At 41.5% G+C, this 18,996-nt stretch overlaps 1 protein-coding gene across 1 annotated transcript in view; it reads right to left on the minus strand.

Moving 5' to 3' along the window:
• Positions 1-2,295: 2,295 nt before the first annotated feature.
• ror2 (receptor tyrosine kinase-like orphan receptor 2) overlaps positions 2,296-18,996 on the minus strand; it is a 51,345-nt gene continuing 34,644 nt past the window's right edge. Inside the window, exons 5-9 of the mRNA XM_046375233.1 lie at positions 14,619-14,740; positions 14,171-14,485; positions 12,963-13,217; positions 5,979-6,184; positions 2,296-5,128 (exon numbers count right to left, since the gene is read on the minus strand). Coding sequence (XP_046231189.1) covers positions 3,671-5,128; positions 5,979-6,184; positions 12,963-13,217; positions 14,171-14,485; positions 14,619-14,740 — 2,356 coding nt within the window. The 3' untranslated portion in view covers positions 2,296-3,670. The remainder of the gene's footprint in view (positions 5,129-5,978; positions 6,185-12,962; positions 13,218-14,170; positions 14,486-14,618; positions 14,741-18,996) is intronic.

Genomic DNA, 18,996 nt, shown 5'->3' on the forward strand with positions numbered 1-18,996 from the left:
TAGCACCTGTCTATTAGACATGATCAATCTGTCCCTGATAACAGGCTATGTACCCCAGTCATTTAAAGTAGCTGTAGTCAAACCTCTCCTTAAAAAACACACACTTGACCCAGAGGTTTTAAGCAACTATAGACCAATATCTAACCTTCCATTTCTTTCCAAGATCCTTGAAAGAACAGTCACCAATCAGTTATATGACTTTCTTCAAAATAATAACTTATTTGAAAATTTTTCAATCTGGCTTTATAGCTCATCATAGCACAGAAACAGCATTGGTCAAAGTCACAAATGACCTCCTCCTGGCATCAGACAAGGGATTTATCTATTTATTTTATTTATTTATTTACACTCCATACATTTTCATTGTTATACGGATGACACACAATTGTACTTATCAATGAAACCAGATGAAACAAATCAGCTAGTCAAGCTTCAGGCATGTCTTAAAGACATAAAAACCTGGATGACCAGTAACTTCCTACTTCTAAATTCAGACAAAACTGAAATTATTGTTCTGGGCCCCGAACACCTTAGAAACAAATTATGCAGTGATATTGCATTGCCAGATGGCTTAGCCGTGGCCTCAAGCACCACTGTAAGAAATTTAGGAGTTATCTTTGACCAGGACATGTCCTTTAACTCGCACATAGCAAATATTTCAAAGCCTCATTTTATTCTTCCTTTCTCTGACTTCTGCAAGTCCTCTACCAGCTTCAACTTGTTTGGGCGTTTTTGTAGAACAGCACTGTGGCAGATCTGAGAGGTGAACTGCAAGATGATGCCTCTGTGTGAGAAGGTGAATACCGTGGTGAGCACCCCCCCCTTCTCACTGTCTCCCACGACGGACACTTGGTGATGACGTGGCCTGCGAGGCAGCGTCTGAGAACAAAAGACTATTTGGACTTTGTGGGACATGTACACACGGGTGCGCATACACACTCTCACACACACAGAGATGGACTCCTTATCAGCTTGTACATATTTAAGGTGCTTGGTGACATGTTTGGCATGGTGTGCGCCATGGACGCTTTGGCGCCGGAAACTCGGCCCGCGGCGTCGCTCACTCACCACAACCACAACTCACCCATGACAGTTTTATCCCTGGTCCAGCATCCAGGCGTGTAGTGAGGTACCCACTACTCGTCCCACTCTACATCTGTCCGTTTGTAAAGACTCTGGTCCTTCATACACTCACATACACGTACTCACCTGCATTCCCGGTCCGGCTCCACCGCTCCTCTGCGGAGGAGTATTTGATTTATTATGATTATTAATATCGTATGTACCATTATGATTTTTGGTAATCCCCTCAATAATGGTTTGAATCATTTGGGCTCAACCAGCAGCCCTATTTAAAGGAGCCTCATTAAGCTTTTGGTTTGCTTGGAGAGAAGTGCTATGAGCTTGCGTTTTGTCTGCTCTCAGACTGTGTGTCGAGCATTTGTGTTGTGGGAAAATAATTTTTTTTTTCTGGCACCTGAAGCTTCGCTGCCTCCTGTTTTCAACCTCTTCCACCTGAATCCGAACTTGCCTAGATCCTTTTATTCGGGGAGACCACTCTGGTCTCTCACGCTCAAGTTTCTAGCTTAGAAATCCTTTCATTTTGGTTTAGTGTCATTAACTTAATGTAGCCAGATAAAATTACTGTCAGAATAGTTTAGAATAACTGTTTTGTTTACACAATATATTTAAAAAACAGTTAGGTTGGCATGTGGTTAGTGTGCCATCTTGGTTTACTTTCCATTCGCTATCAAACATTATTTGTTAGTATTGGCAATGATGGCTTACATTCTAACAATATCTGCACTTCTCTGTACTTTGGCTTAAGCAGCAGTAAGCAGAAGTTGCATGAGTGTGTATGTGGCCTTCATTATCAGTTGTTTGTAAATGTAGATGTTATGGTAATTTATGATGTATTTCAAGTCCTAGGAACACACCCATTCTATTTTTTGGATCTTGAACCCTTGGCCAAGATGATCTACTTAAGTTCAAATCAAGAATCAGAATAGGGAAGGTGACTTTGTGAAAGGCATGGTTGTTGGTGTCCGAGGTCTGGTTTGAGTATTTCAGGAACTACTGATCTACTTTTCCTACTACTACATTTTCTTTCTTTCATACACGAGCATCTCTAAGATGATTTACAGAGAATGGTCCTAAAAAAAGAGAAAATATCCAATGAGAGGCAATTTGTTGAACAAAATGCCTTGTTGATGGGATATCTTATGGCATACATATTAACTCTCTGCAGTTTTAATGGCAGACCATGAAGAAATAAAATATAATCATAGAACATGATTTTTTTTCTGGAAATTCATAATTTTATTCATATGAATATGTGAGCATTATGTGGTGAGCTAAAAACTGCTTAATCAAAGCAAACATGGTGGAAAAGACATTGACATTAATGCCAGGCTTAGCAATTCACCAATAATGAAAAAATCTAAACAAATATAGTGTTCAAACCAAACTACATAAATTACAAATCTGTACACCTTTGTAATCGAGGTTGATGTTAAAAGAATCAACCTCATAGCAAAAAGTCACATGGAATGAAAACTTTGTCAATGGCCTGAGAAAACAATAACGAAAAAAAAAAAACAACAAGATTCTGTATTCTTTGAGTATAATTATTAACAAAGTTACCCACTGACTTCTTTCAAAACATTTCTTTTCATCATACATTCTGTTGCTCTATGATTGTTACTTTCACAAACCCTAAATGAATAACATCAAAACAACATTAAATTGACAGGGGCTATACAAGTACAAGGTTGCAATAAACACAACTGGTAAGTGAGTGGTGGGAGAGCTCACGTCACTTGCTGAACTAACAATTCCTATTGGCAGGTCTGAGTGCCTGTATAGAGAGGTGTTGTATGATCTCCCTGTGAATGGTTTTACTGACAAGTGAAGAGAAGTGGCTCAAGGCATCATGTGTAGATGAGAGAAGGCAAGTTTTCCGTCAAGACAGGACACTTTGTGAAGTATTTATTCACTTGCTGGATAAGAAAATGTTTTTGTGTTTGACAGAAACAGCAAGAACAGAACAATAACATAAAAACACCCAAAAAACAACAACAAAGCATTGCACAACTAATTTTGCTTAATCACTGGCAAATCATAGCTCAGGATTTTTTAAACAGGGTTGTTTTCTTAGGCCACAGTGGTGCTCTTCAGCATCTGTCTGGCCTCCTTGGCTGTCTGGATGAGTGCATGGAATGTTGTTTACTACTGAGAAAATGTAGTGCCAAAAGAAGGAGCTGTCTCATGGCAAGATAAAGTCATGAAACTACTACACTTAAAATGATGTCTTTAGATGGCTGAAATGTGTTTTACCGCTGATCCCATTCACAATGTAACATTGCTTAGAGCCTCTACTTAGAATCTACTATGTCTGCTTCTTCAGCCTGAGGGCATGCTGACAGTTTTCTTTTCCATAGTTTTGCCATGGAAAAGTACCTTATGCAATCCCACTTAAAAAACCTTAACTATCCCTTTAAGAGGTAAAACATGAGACACATTTGACATTCAAAAGCATCAGTAGGACGCTAGGAAACTCAAAGAAAATCATTCAGTCACTGTTCTGCAAAAACACTCATTTCAGTTTATACTGCTTTTAAATTTTTTCCAATCACAGATTACAAAGTATTTTAGCTCCACTGTTCTTCAGTTATGTGTCTGAGAAATGGATCACCAACTCATCGGTCTGTGGAGGATCACTGTCACTTAGCAATTCTGTTTCAGGCACCAACAAGTCATTGTTTTGGTCTGGCTCTTCCTGGGACATGTTGTCAGCCAGGTCCTCATCAATGGGCCTGCAGTCCTCATTTAGCAAAGCTGCTCGCTCTGTGACAGAAGTGTTGGAAGGAGCAGTGGTGACATAGCCTGTAGATGTGGATCCACTGCCACTATGATGAGAACCAGCTTTGGGAACCATCTGTGGTGGGTGGTGTAGCTGCTGGTGGGGAATAGGTAAGGGTATTTGCATCGGGTAAAAGTTCTGCAGATATGGGTACGCTGGCATGGGGTGATATCCATTGACAGGTATATAAAGCTGCGGGGGCACCATTGGTCGGTGTATTTGACCCTTCATAGGTGTGAACTGGGGCTGATGGAATGGTGAACTCTTTTTAGGGCTGGTGTAGCGCAATGCATTTGCTGTGCTCATGCTGATGTTGCTAACAGGGCTAGTACTGAGAGAACTGGTCTGGGTAGTGTTGTTGGTGCCAGAAGTCTGAGCACAGCTGTTCAAATTGGACAAGCTTTCCCAGGAGCGGAGGCGTGTGTGGATATCTTTGAAGCGAGGCCTTCTTGCAGGGAATTCACTCCAACATTCCAACATAAGGGTATAAATCCAGGCTGGGCATTCATCTGGACAAGGCAAAAGTTGGTGTCTGTGAACCATCTCTATCACTTCCTGATTGGAGTAACCACAATATGGCTGCAAACCATAACTAAAAGTTTCCCACAGCAAGACACCATAAGACCAGATGTCAGAGTCAGTGGAGAACTTGCTACACATTATAGCTTCTGGGGACATCCAACGAATAGGGAAAGTTTTTGTGCCCATTAGATTGTAGTAATCAGCAGAGTAGACATCTCTCAAAAAACCCAGATCCAGGATCTTGATGCTGAGTTTGTCAAAGACCAGAATGTTTCGAGCAGCAAGGTCTTTGTGGACTACTTGCTGGCTGGAAAGGTACTCCATTCCAGCAGCAATCTGGGTGATAACATGAAGGAAATCAGCCTGCTCCAGTGTGGATTTGACTGTCTTGCCATCATCTGAACTGCCAACATCTGAGTTGGGGGAGTGCATCACCAGATACTCGTGCAAGTCACCAATGCTGGAGTAGGTGAACATCATGCTTATTGGATGCTCTTTGGTAACCACACCTAACAAAGTAACAATATTTTGGTGCTGTAGGTGAAAACGGAGCATGGCTTCATGGCGAAATTCCTCACAGAGGGTGGCATCCACCTTGTCTTTTAATGTCTTAATAGCCACCACCTGGGTCTGCTCACCAGGTGTGGTGCCGTACAGGTGTCCCTTGTAAACTTTGCCGAACCTGTCCTCGCCAAGTTCCTCCATAAACCGTACTGCTGACACGTTAATCTCCCGCAGCCTGGCCTGTAGCCAAAAAGCAGTAAACATAAATACATTTCATCAAAGTGAAAGGACAATATATAAACTTAAATTAATAGTTTAGCACTAGAATCCAACAGTTTTGTGTGTATCACTTTTTTTAGTACTCAGTGTTCAGGCAAAAACCCAAACCCAGTTAAAAACAACAGTATCTGCATTGGTTTGCTACTTCAGCTTCAAATACAAGTTTAATAACAGAACCCTGGGTTTGAAGGTTTACCAGACATCAAAACACTACACATCATTAGTTATTTTATACTCCATCTCCACAATAAATAGTTAACAACAGAACCACCCCATTCATGTTACAAAGTAATACACCCTGAATATATGCTTGTATGTATTTTATTGACCCATAAAGTGCAAGCTATTACTTTTACTCCCTTCCTTCAATGCAAACCTAGTACTAATTCTAGACTGGAGCTAGTGAAGGTTCAGAGGTGGCTCAGTGGGTAAAGGTTCTAAGAACCAGTCTGCTTTTTCTGTATACATCTGCTTTTTCCCAGCAAAACTAGTGTTAACTTCAACAAATTCTTATTTGGATTAAGCAGACTGCACACTTCATTTAAAAAAAAAAAATATGACTAAGTTTGTCTTATCATGATAATCCCATTCTCAGCTGCTTGACATCAGAGACTTCTTGTTCTAGACCAGCAAGGTGTTAGTGCCACTCTCAAAACTGTTATTGTGTCAGAGAGCCATTGTTTGGCTGTTAAAATACAAAGAACTGTTACATTTGCATTGTTTAATTCAGAGCTAAGCTTGAACACTGCCATCAAAATGTAAATGAAATAACTGAGCATCAGCCTCTGAAGTGTGTGTGTGTGTGTGTTACCTGGTGTTTTTGCTGATTGAGAAGTGATAGCTCCATGTCCTGGCAAGATGAGCTGCTGGGCTGGCAGCGAGGTAATGTGTCAGTTGATTCCTTTTGCTTATTGCGACACACGCAAACCAGAAAGAACAGGCAAGCAATGAGCAATGGGATGGCAATTGCAGGTATTAGAATGAATAGGATCTCCTTCCTGGGGTTTTCCGGAGGATCTGGACATAATAAGTTAATAGAAACAATATCAAGTTAAGTTCTCTTTCAACACATTATCTGTGGTATTAATATACATACAATACACATTCTAACCTGGCTCTATAATATGATTTTTTAATTTGACATTTATATGAAATGCTATAAATTATCTAATAGACACAGTCATAATGTAGCAAAAGATGATAAAGGTTTAGCTGATTTAACAAATTGGGCATTAATATGTGTAATTAATAAAATGAATGAATGAAAAGTGATAAATAAAATAAATAGTAAATCATAAAAGAAAAAAAAGAAAGTAATTAGTAATATTCAAGGGCACTGACAATAGTGGTATTTAATAAAACTTGATAGAAATCCCTGCTTGTTGTCAGAGGCTGTATGCATGTGCAAACTATAACATATTATAGTGCAAACTGTAACAGATTACATATTATGCTAATTTAAACTGTATTATATTAAGCATGTCATACTGTTAAACTAAGAACAAACCCTATAGCAACCAGCATAAGTGACTGATATAGTACTAGTATAAGCAGTGGAAATATAATGCGTACTATAAATGATGATGTCCACTCCTGGTCCCCCAGAACCTATGCACAGAATACTTTCCATCTCAGACCTCTAAGCTCTAGCAGATTTCCAACTGTATGTTACACAGCACCTGTACATTTTTGGCTCCCCTGGCTTCTTTGAGCAGGAAAGCAGGCCTTTTTGACTGACACATACCTACACTGTAGAACATTGTTAAGCAGCGGTACATAGAAAGATAAAAACATCTCAAAGTCAATTTTTAGGAAGAAGCAAAACCACAAAGTTTACACATTAATTGGACAACCTGTGTGACATCATTATTTAAAAGCCACCTGTTGCCTCCCAGAGCATCTGAGTACTTTGGTCAAGCAGGGGGGGGGGGCATGAAAGACATCAGCACCTTCTTTGAAAAGTTGAAGGATGAGTTCTTATGTGCCAAGAGCTGAGTTGAATGTCTGATGAATGTTGAATGTATGATTGAGCTCTGTGGTCCATCTTACAAAGAAGCTGTATAATGCCATCAACAACAGGGACATGCGTACAACAGCATTTATAGCTTACTGTTCATTACATTGCTGTATTACGTTTAAGTAATAAGAAATATTACTCACAGTGCTGTCCTACTACAGCTAACAACAACCAAAAAGGCGCTGTGGATGGCAGCCTTGGTGCTTCACTCTTTAGTACTTAGTTTGTTTTTGTGCGTTTATTACGTTATCTGCAGTCTTCCACCAATAACTTTCACCAGAGAGGAACTTTTAAACATCAAGCAGTCCTGTACAGGAACTTTTTCTCTGCTTTTCACAAATCCAGCAAGTTATACAAGAATCCTGGTTGGAGGTGCCGCAGTTCTCCATGGAATCACAGACGGGGGAAACGAGCAGGAGCGCTGGTGAAATTGAGGAAGAGAGGATTAGGCACCGCGCTTCCAGCCATTCTCCTGCTAAACGTTTGCTCCCTGGCACACAAGATGGATGAGCTGCTGCTTCTTAACTAAAACAACTCAGACTTTCGCAGATCCACCGCCATGTGTTTCACTGAAAGCTGGCTCTGTGAATGCATCCCAGACACTTCGGCTGCCTGGCTTCCAACTCTTCCATGTGGACCACAACAAAGCACTGGGAAACCAAAAGGTGGAACAATCTGCTTCTACTTAAATGAAAGTTGGTGTACAGATGTTACAGTGTTGAAAAAGTCGTGTAGCCCTCACTTAGAGACTCTCTTTATAAACTGCAAGTCTTTTCTATTCTCCACGGGAGTTCGCCTCATTTGTTATGGTCGGTGTTTACATTCCACCGCAAGTCTGTGTAGCAGAAGCGCTACAACAGCTAGCCGACCAGATAACAGACAGAGAAAAAACTCCCAGACTCCCTCGCCGTTATTGTTGGGGATTTTAACAGCGACAAACTTAACCAGAAACTGCCTAAGTACAGGCAGCATATCAAGATTCCCACCAGGGAAAATAACACACTGGACCACTGTTACATAGTTCTCAAGGATGCCTAGCATGCTGTTTCCCGGGCAGTTCTAGGACTCTCCGTTCACTGCCTGCTTCATCTCATCCTAAACGACAGGCCAAACTAAAAACTTCTAAACCCGTGGCACAAGCTGTGAAGAAGTGGACAAGGGAGTCAAAGCTAGAGTTGCAGGCCTGCTTTGACTGCACCGACTGTTTTTTTTTTTTTAAGGGTTTAGTGTAGAAGCTGCAGCTACAGATCTCAATGAACTCACTGACACTGTAACATCTTACATTAGTTTTTGTGAGGCCTTATGTTTGCAACCCAAGACCTTTTGCACATACAACAACAGGAAACCTTGGTTCACTCCTAATCTTAGGAGACTGCGTCAAGCCAAAGAGGAGGCCTACAGTAGTAGCATGTCAGACTGGGGAGCATCACATCCAAAACTCGGTCCATCAGCACACAGTGACTATGTTGAACACTTTGGAATAGCCCCCATCCTTACACTGGTCAAGACAATCACAAATGTTCTGCTCATCTACCTCGTTTATTTCTGACCATACAGCATATTATTATCCAGTCTATTGCACTGAACTTCCTTGCACTATATTTATTTTTAAAATCTTAATCTACCTACACTGTCATTGCACTATTCCATCTCTCTCTCTTCATTGTTATTGTATATAGTATTTTTTATCTTTTATCTTTATTGTATATTTATAGTATATTTTATGTTTCTTACTGCCCTCTTGTGGTTTCTTACTCTAATATGTTAAGTGTCTCTTGTGTATTTGATGGCAAAGACTAACTAGTTAAATTCCTTGTATACGCAAATCTGGCCAATAAAGCTGAATTCTAATTCTGATGACACAAGAGCTCCCGAAAACAAAACTGCCAAAACAACTTAAACTCCCCCCTTGTTAGTAGAGGGGACATAGACCAAACAAAATACTCTACATATCAAATGAATTTTATCCAAAGATCTGATTAGTTTTGTTTAAATTAGTTATTTGGTGCTATAAAAAATCGGGTGAAATGTAACTATTGACAGCTAAGTGCTGCTCACAGTCAAGTCAGGCCGGTGTATAGGCAGAAACCTGATTACGTAGCTCCACCATCAGATCATTACTACAGAATTTTTGTTAAACTCAATGTGACATTCACTTTCAGTTCAACCAGAAAGTTGAGTTCTGCTTTCAGTTCGAAACGCTGGTCCACACATGTTGACAAATCTCAGAGTCCTGGTGTTATGTTTGTCAACAGAGGTAATGTTATCATTGTGTTGTTTGCATTGACAATTTAAAAGCTAGAAATTAAAAACAGACTTACCACCTTACCACCTGCTAGCTCTCCAAACAACCTTAAAAAATGAACAACTACCCCTAAATACATGTTATTTTAATCAATCAATTGAATCAAAATACTACCAGTTGGTCATACAGTGTGTTTTGCAGTTCAGACAGGAAACAGTCTTTGTCTCTGACAGTCGGTGATGATGATGCCAGCTGGTGATCTCCACTGCTTATAATCAATTTGATTGTAGTGGGCACAAATGAGCGTCTAAAGTGCTCTGCCCCCTCTTGGGTGGTACGAGCTGGTGGATGAATGAGTTGACCAGCTGCCACAGCCTGTCATCCAAATGATGAGCTGCATTATCCAGAATGGCTCTGAACTTGTCCCTGATCCTCCTCTCTGCCACTGATACCAGACTGTCCAGCTCCAGACTGACCTCTGTGATGGCTTTCCTTACCAGCTTATTCAGTCTGTTCGCGTCCGTTTCTTTTCTTTGTCCGTTCATCTGTTTGCTGCCTTCCCCGCAATTCCTGCGATTGTTTGTTTGGGCCATTTTACCTGGACTTCCTGCAGCCTTTAGTTCTTTGTGTTGCCTAACCTTCAGTTCAATTTAGAGTACCGGTAGGTGTATTTATTAAAGTCTTTTTGTTTACTTTACCCACATGTCCTGTCTGCATTTTTGGGTCCTAATTTTTGGAACTGACTGTAAAAATGAACTAAAAAATGAGCTGACCAGCTACGCATCCAGCAGAAACAACAGTCCCACCTGATTTCCAGCCTCTAATCCATTTGAATGACTCAAGAGTTGAATCAATGGTCATATTTTTTTTGTCTGTCCATGAGAACAACCCTGATCTGGCGAGAAGGTTAATGGCACCTCACTAGGAGTCTATAGAGTTAGAGGTAACATCCTCAGTGCTCCCTGGTAGGTGTCCAGCTTCCAAGCCTCAACCTTAGGTTCCCAGACACTAGTCCAAAACTTGGTCTGCTGGCTGTCAGTATGCTAGCAACCAACTTGTTGCTTTCCCATCTGCTTCCTTGCTAGCTACTCTACAACATGCTAACCACCAACCTGTCACTTCATTTTTCTTCGCACCCAAGTCTCAACCCACATCACAGCAGCATCCTTCTCCTCTGCCTGTTAACCTCCAGGCAATTCCAGTTCCTGTGTTGACTCGTCATCAAGCCTGCTAGCCTTCAGTGAGCTCCACTTCCTGTGTTTGCTAGCCACTGTCCTGCTAGCCAGTACCAAGTCCTGAATTGGCTAGCCTCCTGCCAGATGACATCTCTGACCAGTGTTCTCCTTTCAGGGTAGCCTGGCTAGCTTACAAGACAACCAGGTTACCCTGGCCACACAAGAAAGTGTGGCTCTCGTTGACGTCGGACCTCACTGCTGGCCAGCATTCGAGCCTCACTGGTGGCCAGTGTTGTAGAGGTCCCGCTGCCCCCAGAACCTCTGCTGCCCAGCAACCCAGATTTCCAGCTGCCCAGTGTCACAGAGAGGCTATTTTCTTGTCCTGGTTCCCAGTTGGCGTCCTGGCTGACACTTGCTCCTGGTCTTCAGAGATGGTGTTATTCCATCCATGGCACATACACACACACACACAGTGCTGGCAGTGGCTCTGACAGGTGATGACTATAAGAAAGAATGTGGGTCATACTCTAGTGGTGTCAAACTGATGTGTGTGAAGTGAGACAATCAAACCATGTCCATCCCTCTTTCTACTAGGATCATGGCTATGCCTTGCTTGCCTCTCCTACCTCTCTTAAGGCCAGAGTTAATGAAGCTTTAGCAAGAGTGGAAAATCCGGAAGGAGAGAAGAAGAACGCCATGGCGAGAGAAAAGGGAGCAAAGACCACAGTAAAGAGTCTTTTGGGGGATTTGAGGGAAATTTAAAAAAAATAATAATAATAATAATAAAAAACTTTCACAATTAAAAAAATTAAAAATTAAAACTTTCATTAGCAACTTTGTGCATGTGTAATGGTTTGGGGCGAGGGGGTGTGAATTTCTTGTGTTTAACTTGAGAATCTACATTTTTATTCTCTCTATGTGTGTCCTGTAGCTACCTGTGTGACGTTTGCAGCAAAAAAAAACCTTGTGAAAATCAGTGAAGTATTCAGCGAGTTGTGATTGATTAAATGCACTGACACTTCTCTGCGCCTGCCAAACAGATTACATAGAGTGGAGCGGGTGATCAGTCCAAGATGGCAGCCCCATGGCTCGTTAGTGCCAATAGGCGGTCGATGCGGCGTCTACTCTTTATTATGTCTATGGTGGACGTTACAAAGCCCGAGCGTACGGTGGCCGACAAGTACAAATGCACTGCATATACAGACAGGTGCTGCAAATACAGAAACGCGGTGCATATAGGAAAACAGATGCAAAAAGAAAATGCTGCAAATACTGACACACGCTACATATATGTATTCTTTTTTTCTTTTTCTTTGACGTCCGTTGTCTGTCTCTTGGGTGGACACCCAGCACTGCCCCTAGAGGCCTGGAGCACTTCCGTTGTATGACTGGATATGCAGATTTTTCTTTTTGCATTTGTTTCTTATTTATTTACTTTCTGAGCATGTTTGTACTTGTCAACCACTGTAGTGAGGGGCCTGATTCAAAATCTCCACCTTTGCAACTATGCACTAGAAATTATTCATTGTTTGTTTTTTCTGTAAGAAAATTGCTTGGAGCAGAAAAATACCAGGGGGTAGTACGAGGGTACTTTGTCAGCAACAATGTTCAGGTAGGTGGTACGTGTTAAAGTAACATCCATATGAATGGCAGAACCCAGGATTTCCCATCAGAGTTCAGGTCAGAGGTCCTGTCAGCACGGGCATCCTGACTGGTCTGCGACTATGCAGCCCCATATGCAACAAACTGCAATGCACTGTGTGTTTTGAAACCTTTCTGTCTAAACCAGCATGAACTTTTTCAGCAGTTTGAGCTACTGTAGCTCTCCTATGGGAATGGACAACATAGGCCAGCTTTCTCTTCCCAGGTACATCAATGAGCATTGAGCCTGTCACCAGTTCACCAGTTTTTCTTCCTTGGACCTTTTTGGTAGGTCCTGATCACTGCAGACTGGGAACATCCCACAAAAGCGACATTTGTGGAAGTCGCTAAAATCCTTATGCTTGCCCATTTCTTCTGCTTCCAACACATCAACCTCAAGGACAAAATGTTCATTTGCTGCCTGATATACCCCAACTACTGCCAGATGCCACTGTATATGCAATAATCAATGTTATTCACCTCACCTGTCAGTGGTCATAATGTTATGGCTGATTGATGTACACGGTAGTGTTCTGAACAAAAAACATCTAGCAAAATAGGTAGAAGAGCTGTCTAGAGAATTTCTCTCTGTTTTTGTCTATTCACACTGTTTCACAAAGATACCTTCATCATCATCATTTGTCATCTTAGAATTACCTGAAAATGTTAACAATCCAACAAAATACAATGGTACAGTTATTGCGTTATGGCACTTACTGCATGGCTGGATGTCACACAGGTCCACCCTGACCTGAGGGTCCACGGTAAAGCACCAGGGTGCCTGCATCTGGCCCCCTGGGTTACGGCAGAAGTTGTGACTTCTCCAGAGCTCAGGGTATTCCTGAGACAGGTGGTGACTGTGAGGATACTGAGCACTCCATGGTTGGCAGTGATGACCAGATTTAGTGATGCTGACTGTGCCCCTGTAGTCAGCCCCACTACCATTGTAGCAGCTGTGATCTGAGGGAGAATCTGTAGAGCAGACAAAGATTCAGTATGGATGTTTCTTTATGGGTGACATACAGTACATTTTGTGGGTTTACAAGATGATTGCATGTTCAGAACTTGAATTTTTCTGCTTTTCTGCTGCTCATAGGCCCCACGGTGTGCACTAATTTTGACTGGACTGTTGCTCTTTAATCCTTTATATTCTGTTATGTTTTTTAATATTTCACGTTTTGGGGGGTAACACAATTAATCACTACTGTGGATGGCACACTTAAATATTTTAGGAAATATGGTTGATTTTGACTTCCTGAGAATGTTATGACTAATACTAAATATAGAGCATTTGATTTACTGAGGAAGCTCAAGAAGGGAAAAATCCAATGCCAAGAACAACATTGACAGAGGCGCAATAGAGACCATCCTGACTGGAAACATTACAAATGTATGGTTGCCCAGGACAGGAAGGCTCTGCAGGGGGTGATTAAAACTGTCTGGAACATCACTGGCGTCCATCTACCAAACATCAACAATATTGGTGAGTTGAGTTGCCTGTCCCTATTAGTGGACAACTAGACAACACCTACCCCGTCTCTGGTTTTAGCATGGTTTACCAGATATAACTGTTAGTTTTGGTTGAGGTCTCTGTAAAGTCACAATGCTACCTAGCCACAGAACCGTCGTGGGAATTGTTTTATATACCAACTCCTCTTCATCTGCAATTTCCAACAGCTGAAATTACTGCAAGATCTGAGTAGTATTCTGTCTCTTATTTACACTGAACACTTGGTTAATTTCATCACTTAAAATTATGATGTGGAACAATGCCTTAATGATTGGATCACCTGACACAAAAACTGTAGTTTCACATGCATTTAAATGTTAAAATGGAGGATTTAATTGCAAACTGTAATGATTTGCCAATTAATTTTATGGGGGCATTTTTACATCAATAACTGCATGTCGTAGCATTCACCTACATGGACGCAGTTTTTCTGGTGGTACTCCAATCCTCATACAGGAAGCAGCATCAGGGGTGCCTGGCTGTGGCAGCAGGTGGCAGCTGGGGAGCTCCAACTGCATGAGGATCATGGGATTGGATCGGGCGATGCTATACTCAGCGTGACACAGATCATTCTCCAGGGCCTCACACTCATCTCGACAGAGCTGACGTTGCTGAGGGGCCCAAGAGCCCTCATCACACAGAGGGAAGACATAATAGCAGAAAGAAGGGATGGCAAACCTGGAGCACTGATCTGATAAGTGGGTTGAAGTGCCAATCATAGTGAAGGCAGCTTCGAGGGAGGAAAAAAAGCCATATGTTATGTAATATCAGACATCCCTAGTAATAATAATAATAATAATAGAACCATTGTTTATTGATATTAGTGTAACCTGTCAACTAATAATGCTGGTAAATTTTCTTACCTGTGATGCGGTTTTCACTCTCCCCCTGCATCTGCAGAGACTCAACATAGATACTCTGGTTGCCAATGAAGCGAGCACAGGCAATGCCTCGATATGGCTGGCAGAAACCTTTATCACGTGACCTGAAGAGGAAATGTGTTTTTTATAGTTGCATATTTAGAGCAGCCACCTACAAGTACTGCTAACTTCTTGATAGCTATAATTGCCTGCACTGAAAAGGGTTCTTTTCAACATTTTAAACTTAAAACTCATGTTCTGACGTGCACCTTTTTCTGTTTGGACAGCCAAACAAACTAAGGAAACTGCATAATGATTATTGCATCAGATCAGTTAGAAAAGCTCTGGTTGAAATCTTTTGGACAGAAATGAAAACACAGTATCGATGTGTAATAGAGCAACCTATTAACCTAACAGCTGGACTCTGCCAGCACCTGAAAAGTTACTAAATATAATGCTGTCTAAAATTATAATAACTAAAGTTTGGTTTACCAAATGATATTAGTGCCTGGAATGTTGCCAGCAGTTTATAACAGTGAGGGACAGGGGCTGACCCACAAGTTGCAATTGTAGCTGTTCCTCATCAAGTACATTCAACTTTATGAATAATATAGCATAAGCTGCACGCTTGGTCACCCTCTCTGGAACCCTTGATGTTCACCTATTGCCCTAATTAGATATGCCAATGCCACCACTCTCCACGTGGCCTGTACACCACCTGGGATACATACATACGTATTCTATTCTTGGACTTAAGCTAAGCTTTCAGTACAATCAATCATCAATCATTGGCAAGCTGAGCTAGCTTTGTGTGAACACCTCCCTCTGCAATTTGTGATCAAGATGGTGCTGAGGATGGATGGCTCCATGTTTTTGCATGCTTTATTTTGTTTAGTTTTTCTTATACTGCAGCATGCAACAATATCTTCAGCAGCTCTTCCCTGATGTAAAAACTCCTGATAAGGACCACAATTTCAGAGGATTTATTCCCTATGTTCATGATGTCATCTGTGGATTTAATGGAAATTGGTGCCCTCACCCTTCTCCATACAGTGAAACGCAGGAAAGGAAAGCATGCTGGTGCGCTTGTGCATCTCTACAAGCGTGTAGTCTGCACACCAGGAACATTTCTCTCCAACATGTGTTCACTCTGCAACTAACTGGTTGAACTTCAGCTACTGATGGGGAAGAGCTGAGGCCTTTCTTCACCTTCTGTTCTGTGCTTGGCTGTGTGGTTTGATCCCTGACTTTGCACTGCAACTAGAAGACTTCCAACTCTTCAAAGTGTATCGCCACACAGAACTTCCAGGGAAGAGGAGAGGTGGAGGAATCTGTTATTATATCAACAGTGGATGGTGCAACAATGTGACTGTGGTTCAGCAACACTGTTCCCCTGAGCCTCATTCTTTTTTTCATAAATTCCAACCATTTCACTGCCCCCCTGAGTTTGCTTCATTCATTTGGCCATAGTTTAAAAAATTTAGCTGATCCCTCTCCCCTTGGACATGGACCCTGTGCCACTCCCCTCTGGCAGGAGGCTGCGGTCCATCAAGACCAAAAACTCATGCCACAAGAACAGTTTCTTCCCTTCTGCAACCAGCCTCATGAACAAGGCACAGCTACAGCACCTCACAGACTCTGACTGTCCTGTAAAAACATTTCATTGCATGTTACATTAATGTGTATTCTACCTTATGTTTATGTGTTACATTAACGTTCATTCCAGGTATTTCTGTTTTGTTTTGTTTGTTTTTTTCAATACTGTGAACACTGCAGGAGCATATTTTTACACTAACTGTACAGCTCTCTTATTTCAAAATTACACTCATGTTCAGTCCCTTCCTTATCGTCTATTTTGGTGTATTGCCACGAATGGGTGTAACTATCTTGAGCATTCTCTAAGTTGCATAAAAGACTAGTGTCTGGATTACTCTGTAATGATGATTTTTGATTCTCCTTGAACTCAAGTTCAATAAATCTTTCAACATAACACATCCAAGTCCATTGCCATTTATTCAAGATTTTCTCCCTGACAACAATGACGATTCAGCATACAAAGAGGAGGCAAAACAGCTAACAGCCTGGTGCATTGCTAATAACCTGTCTCTGAACATGGATAAGACAAAAGAGATGGTTGTTGACTTTAGAAGAGGCCAGGGTGATCATGCTCTGTCTTGGACTGCAACTCTATGCATCATCGGAGTCCCTCTCCCCTCCATCACAGACATTTACACCACATGGTGCATCCGCAAAGCAGACACCACCCATCACTCACACAGACTCTTAACTTGATTGCCATCTGGTAGGAGGTACTGGAGCATTTGGCCTACCAATACCAGACTCCATAATAATTTCTTTCCCCAAGCCATAAGACTCCTAAACTCCCGCTGACACAGTCGTGCACATACATATACGCTACACACATGCACACCCAAACTTGCACACCTCTGCACTACACGCACTTTAACAACCACAAACGAATGTCTTGCACTGTCTTGCCTGTCCTCTTTGTGTCTCTTTAAAAAAATGCATACATCTGTGCCTTTTCTTTATTATATATTTCTATTTTTTATTCTTTATTTTTGTGTTGAACACTGTTTCATTGCTCTATGTACTGCACATACATAGCTGTAATGATAAATAAAGCTCCTTGAATGCTTGAATCCTTAAAAAGAAGAGCTGTTTGTTCAAGTCAAGAGTTTCTAATGAATTGGTGGCAATATTATCGCCATGTCTTTCCTTCTTTGCATCTTTATCATTGGGCGTATTGTTGCTGGAAACACCCAACCTTGAATGCGGTGCCTTACCAGGCACAGCATAGTTGATGGGCTCACCAGGCCTGGGCCCAGACCAGTGGCGGTTCTACATTGAATTACTCCCCGGGCGAGACTCCCTCCGAGCTAATCATTACACTATTGCACTAAAAACAGAAAACACAAACTAAAACCTGACCTTTCCGGCCTTCCTTGATGCAAAATCCAAGTCTCCAATCCTCCAATTCGATGCTTGGCACACTTTTAGTTGTGACTGGTTAAACTACATTTTGTCACAAAACAGAGTTGTAGCAAATGGCAAATGTTCATCTTTGAAACTACCTACATATATTAAAATTCCATGGCTAATTACAGGACCCAACGTGATGGAAATAAATAATAACTCAACTTGTAACAGTTTTGTTGCAAAGCACAATCTTATGGTGAAATTAGATCTGGCGTTTGTTAAGACGAATTACTGTTCCATAAGCATAGCAAGCATCATAGCAAGAAGGCTATCTCAAGGAAATTCAATCGAATGCAGAGGCTGGGTCCCTGGGACTAGTCCCAGCCTAGTCAAGCGAGCATGAACTGATGAAGCCTCTTGGATGAGAGGTGAAACGTCTTCAAAGACAAATAACTAAGTCTAGTTGCATTCGATTGAATTTCCTTGAGATAACCATGACCTGGATGAATGAGAATATTCACAGGCTTATAGCAAGAAGGCTAACAAACATATACCACCAATTAACATTATTCCTTCATTCATGACATGGATACTGTAATCATACAGAGAGAGCATAGCAAACCTTCATCTTTTGCTTCTTTCACCTGTTCTTCTTTTTTTCCTAAATTGGGCACCTGATGGCTTTGACCTTTTTTCTGTCCATTTCTGCGTTTACTCGGCACTCGGCAATCAACAAATTTCCCAACGCTGTCACTCACGACCAGGAGTCGACTAAATTCACCTTGGTGACCACATAATTGTTTTGTATGACCTATTTTTATGACCTATTGTTAACGTGCAGGAATTATAGGCCTGTATTTATAATATTATGAATGAAATGTGCATTATATGGAAGAAAGTCAAGGTGTGACTGACTTTAGCCATTTTATACAGTGGATTCCCCCGTCTGTTCAATTTGGGAGAGGCCCAGAGGTGAACTGTCCCCCGCCCCCCTCCCCTTTCCTTTTCTCACACACAGCTTCAGTGTACCCTCTCAGCAAGCAGGTGCGCCTGCAGCTGCAGAGGGCGCCAATTTGCCAGTTCTCCACACGGTGATATCACAAATAATAGAAAACCATTTAGTGGCACAGTTTTTTTTTCAAGCGCTCATACCCCCTTGTGTCATGAGAAAACGCTGTTGCCCGGTTCGCCCGTGCCTAAAACCGCTACTGGCCCAGACACACGAAAAACTAGCCCATAGTAAATGAGTGGGAGGACATATTTTCTTAACTTTTATATTTAATTATTAAAGTTAACAATAAATAAAGACTAAAAAATATTTCTTTTTCTGAAAAACTGAAAGGCTGTGTTTGCCTAGTTTTAAGTGTGAAATCTGGACCCAAGAGGTTGTTTAGCAGCAGATGATGGCCAAACAAACTTTTTTCTAAACTGAAAATTTTTA

The sequence above is a fragment of the Scatophagus argus genome, chromosome 20 (genome assembly GCF_020382885.2).
Source record: "Scatophagus argus isolate fScaArg1 chromosome 20, fScaArg1.pri, whole genome shotgun sequence".
NCBI classification, from domain to species: domain Eukaryota; kingdom Metazoa; phylum Chordata; class Actinopteri; family Scatophagidae; genus Scatophagus; species Scatophagus argus.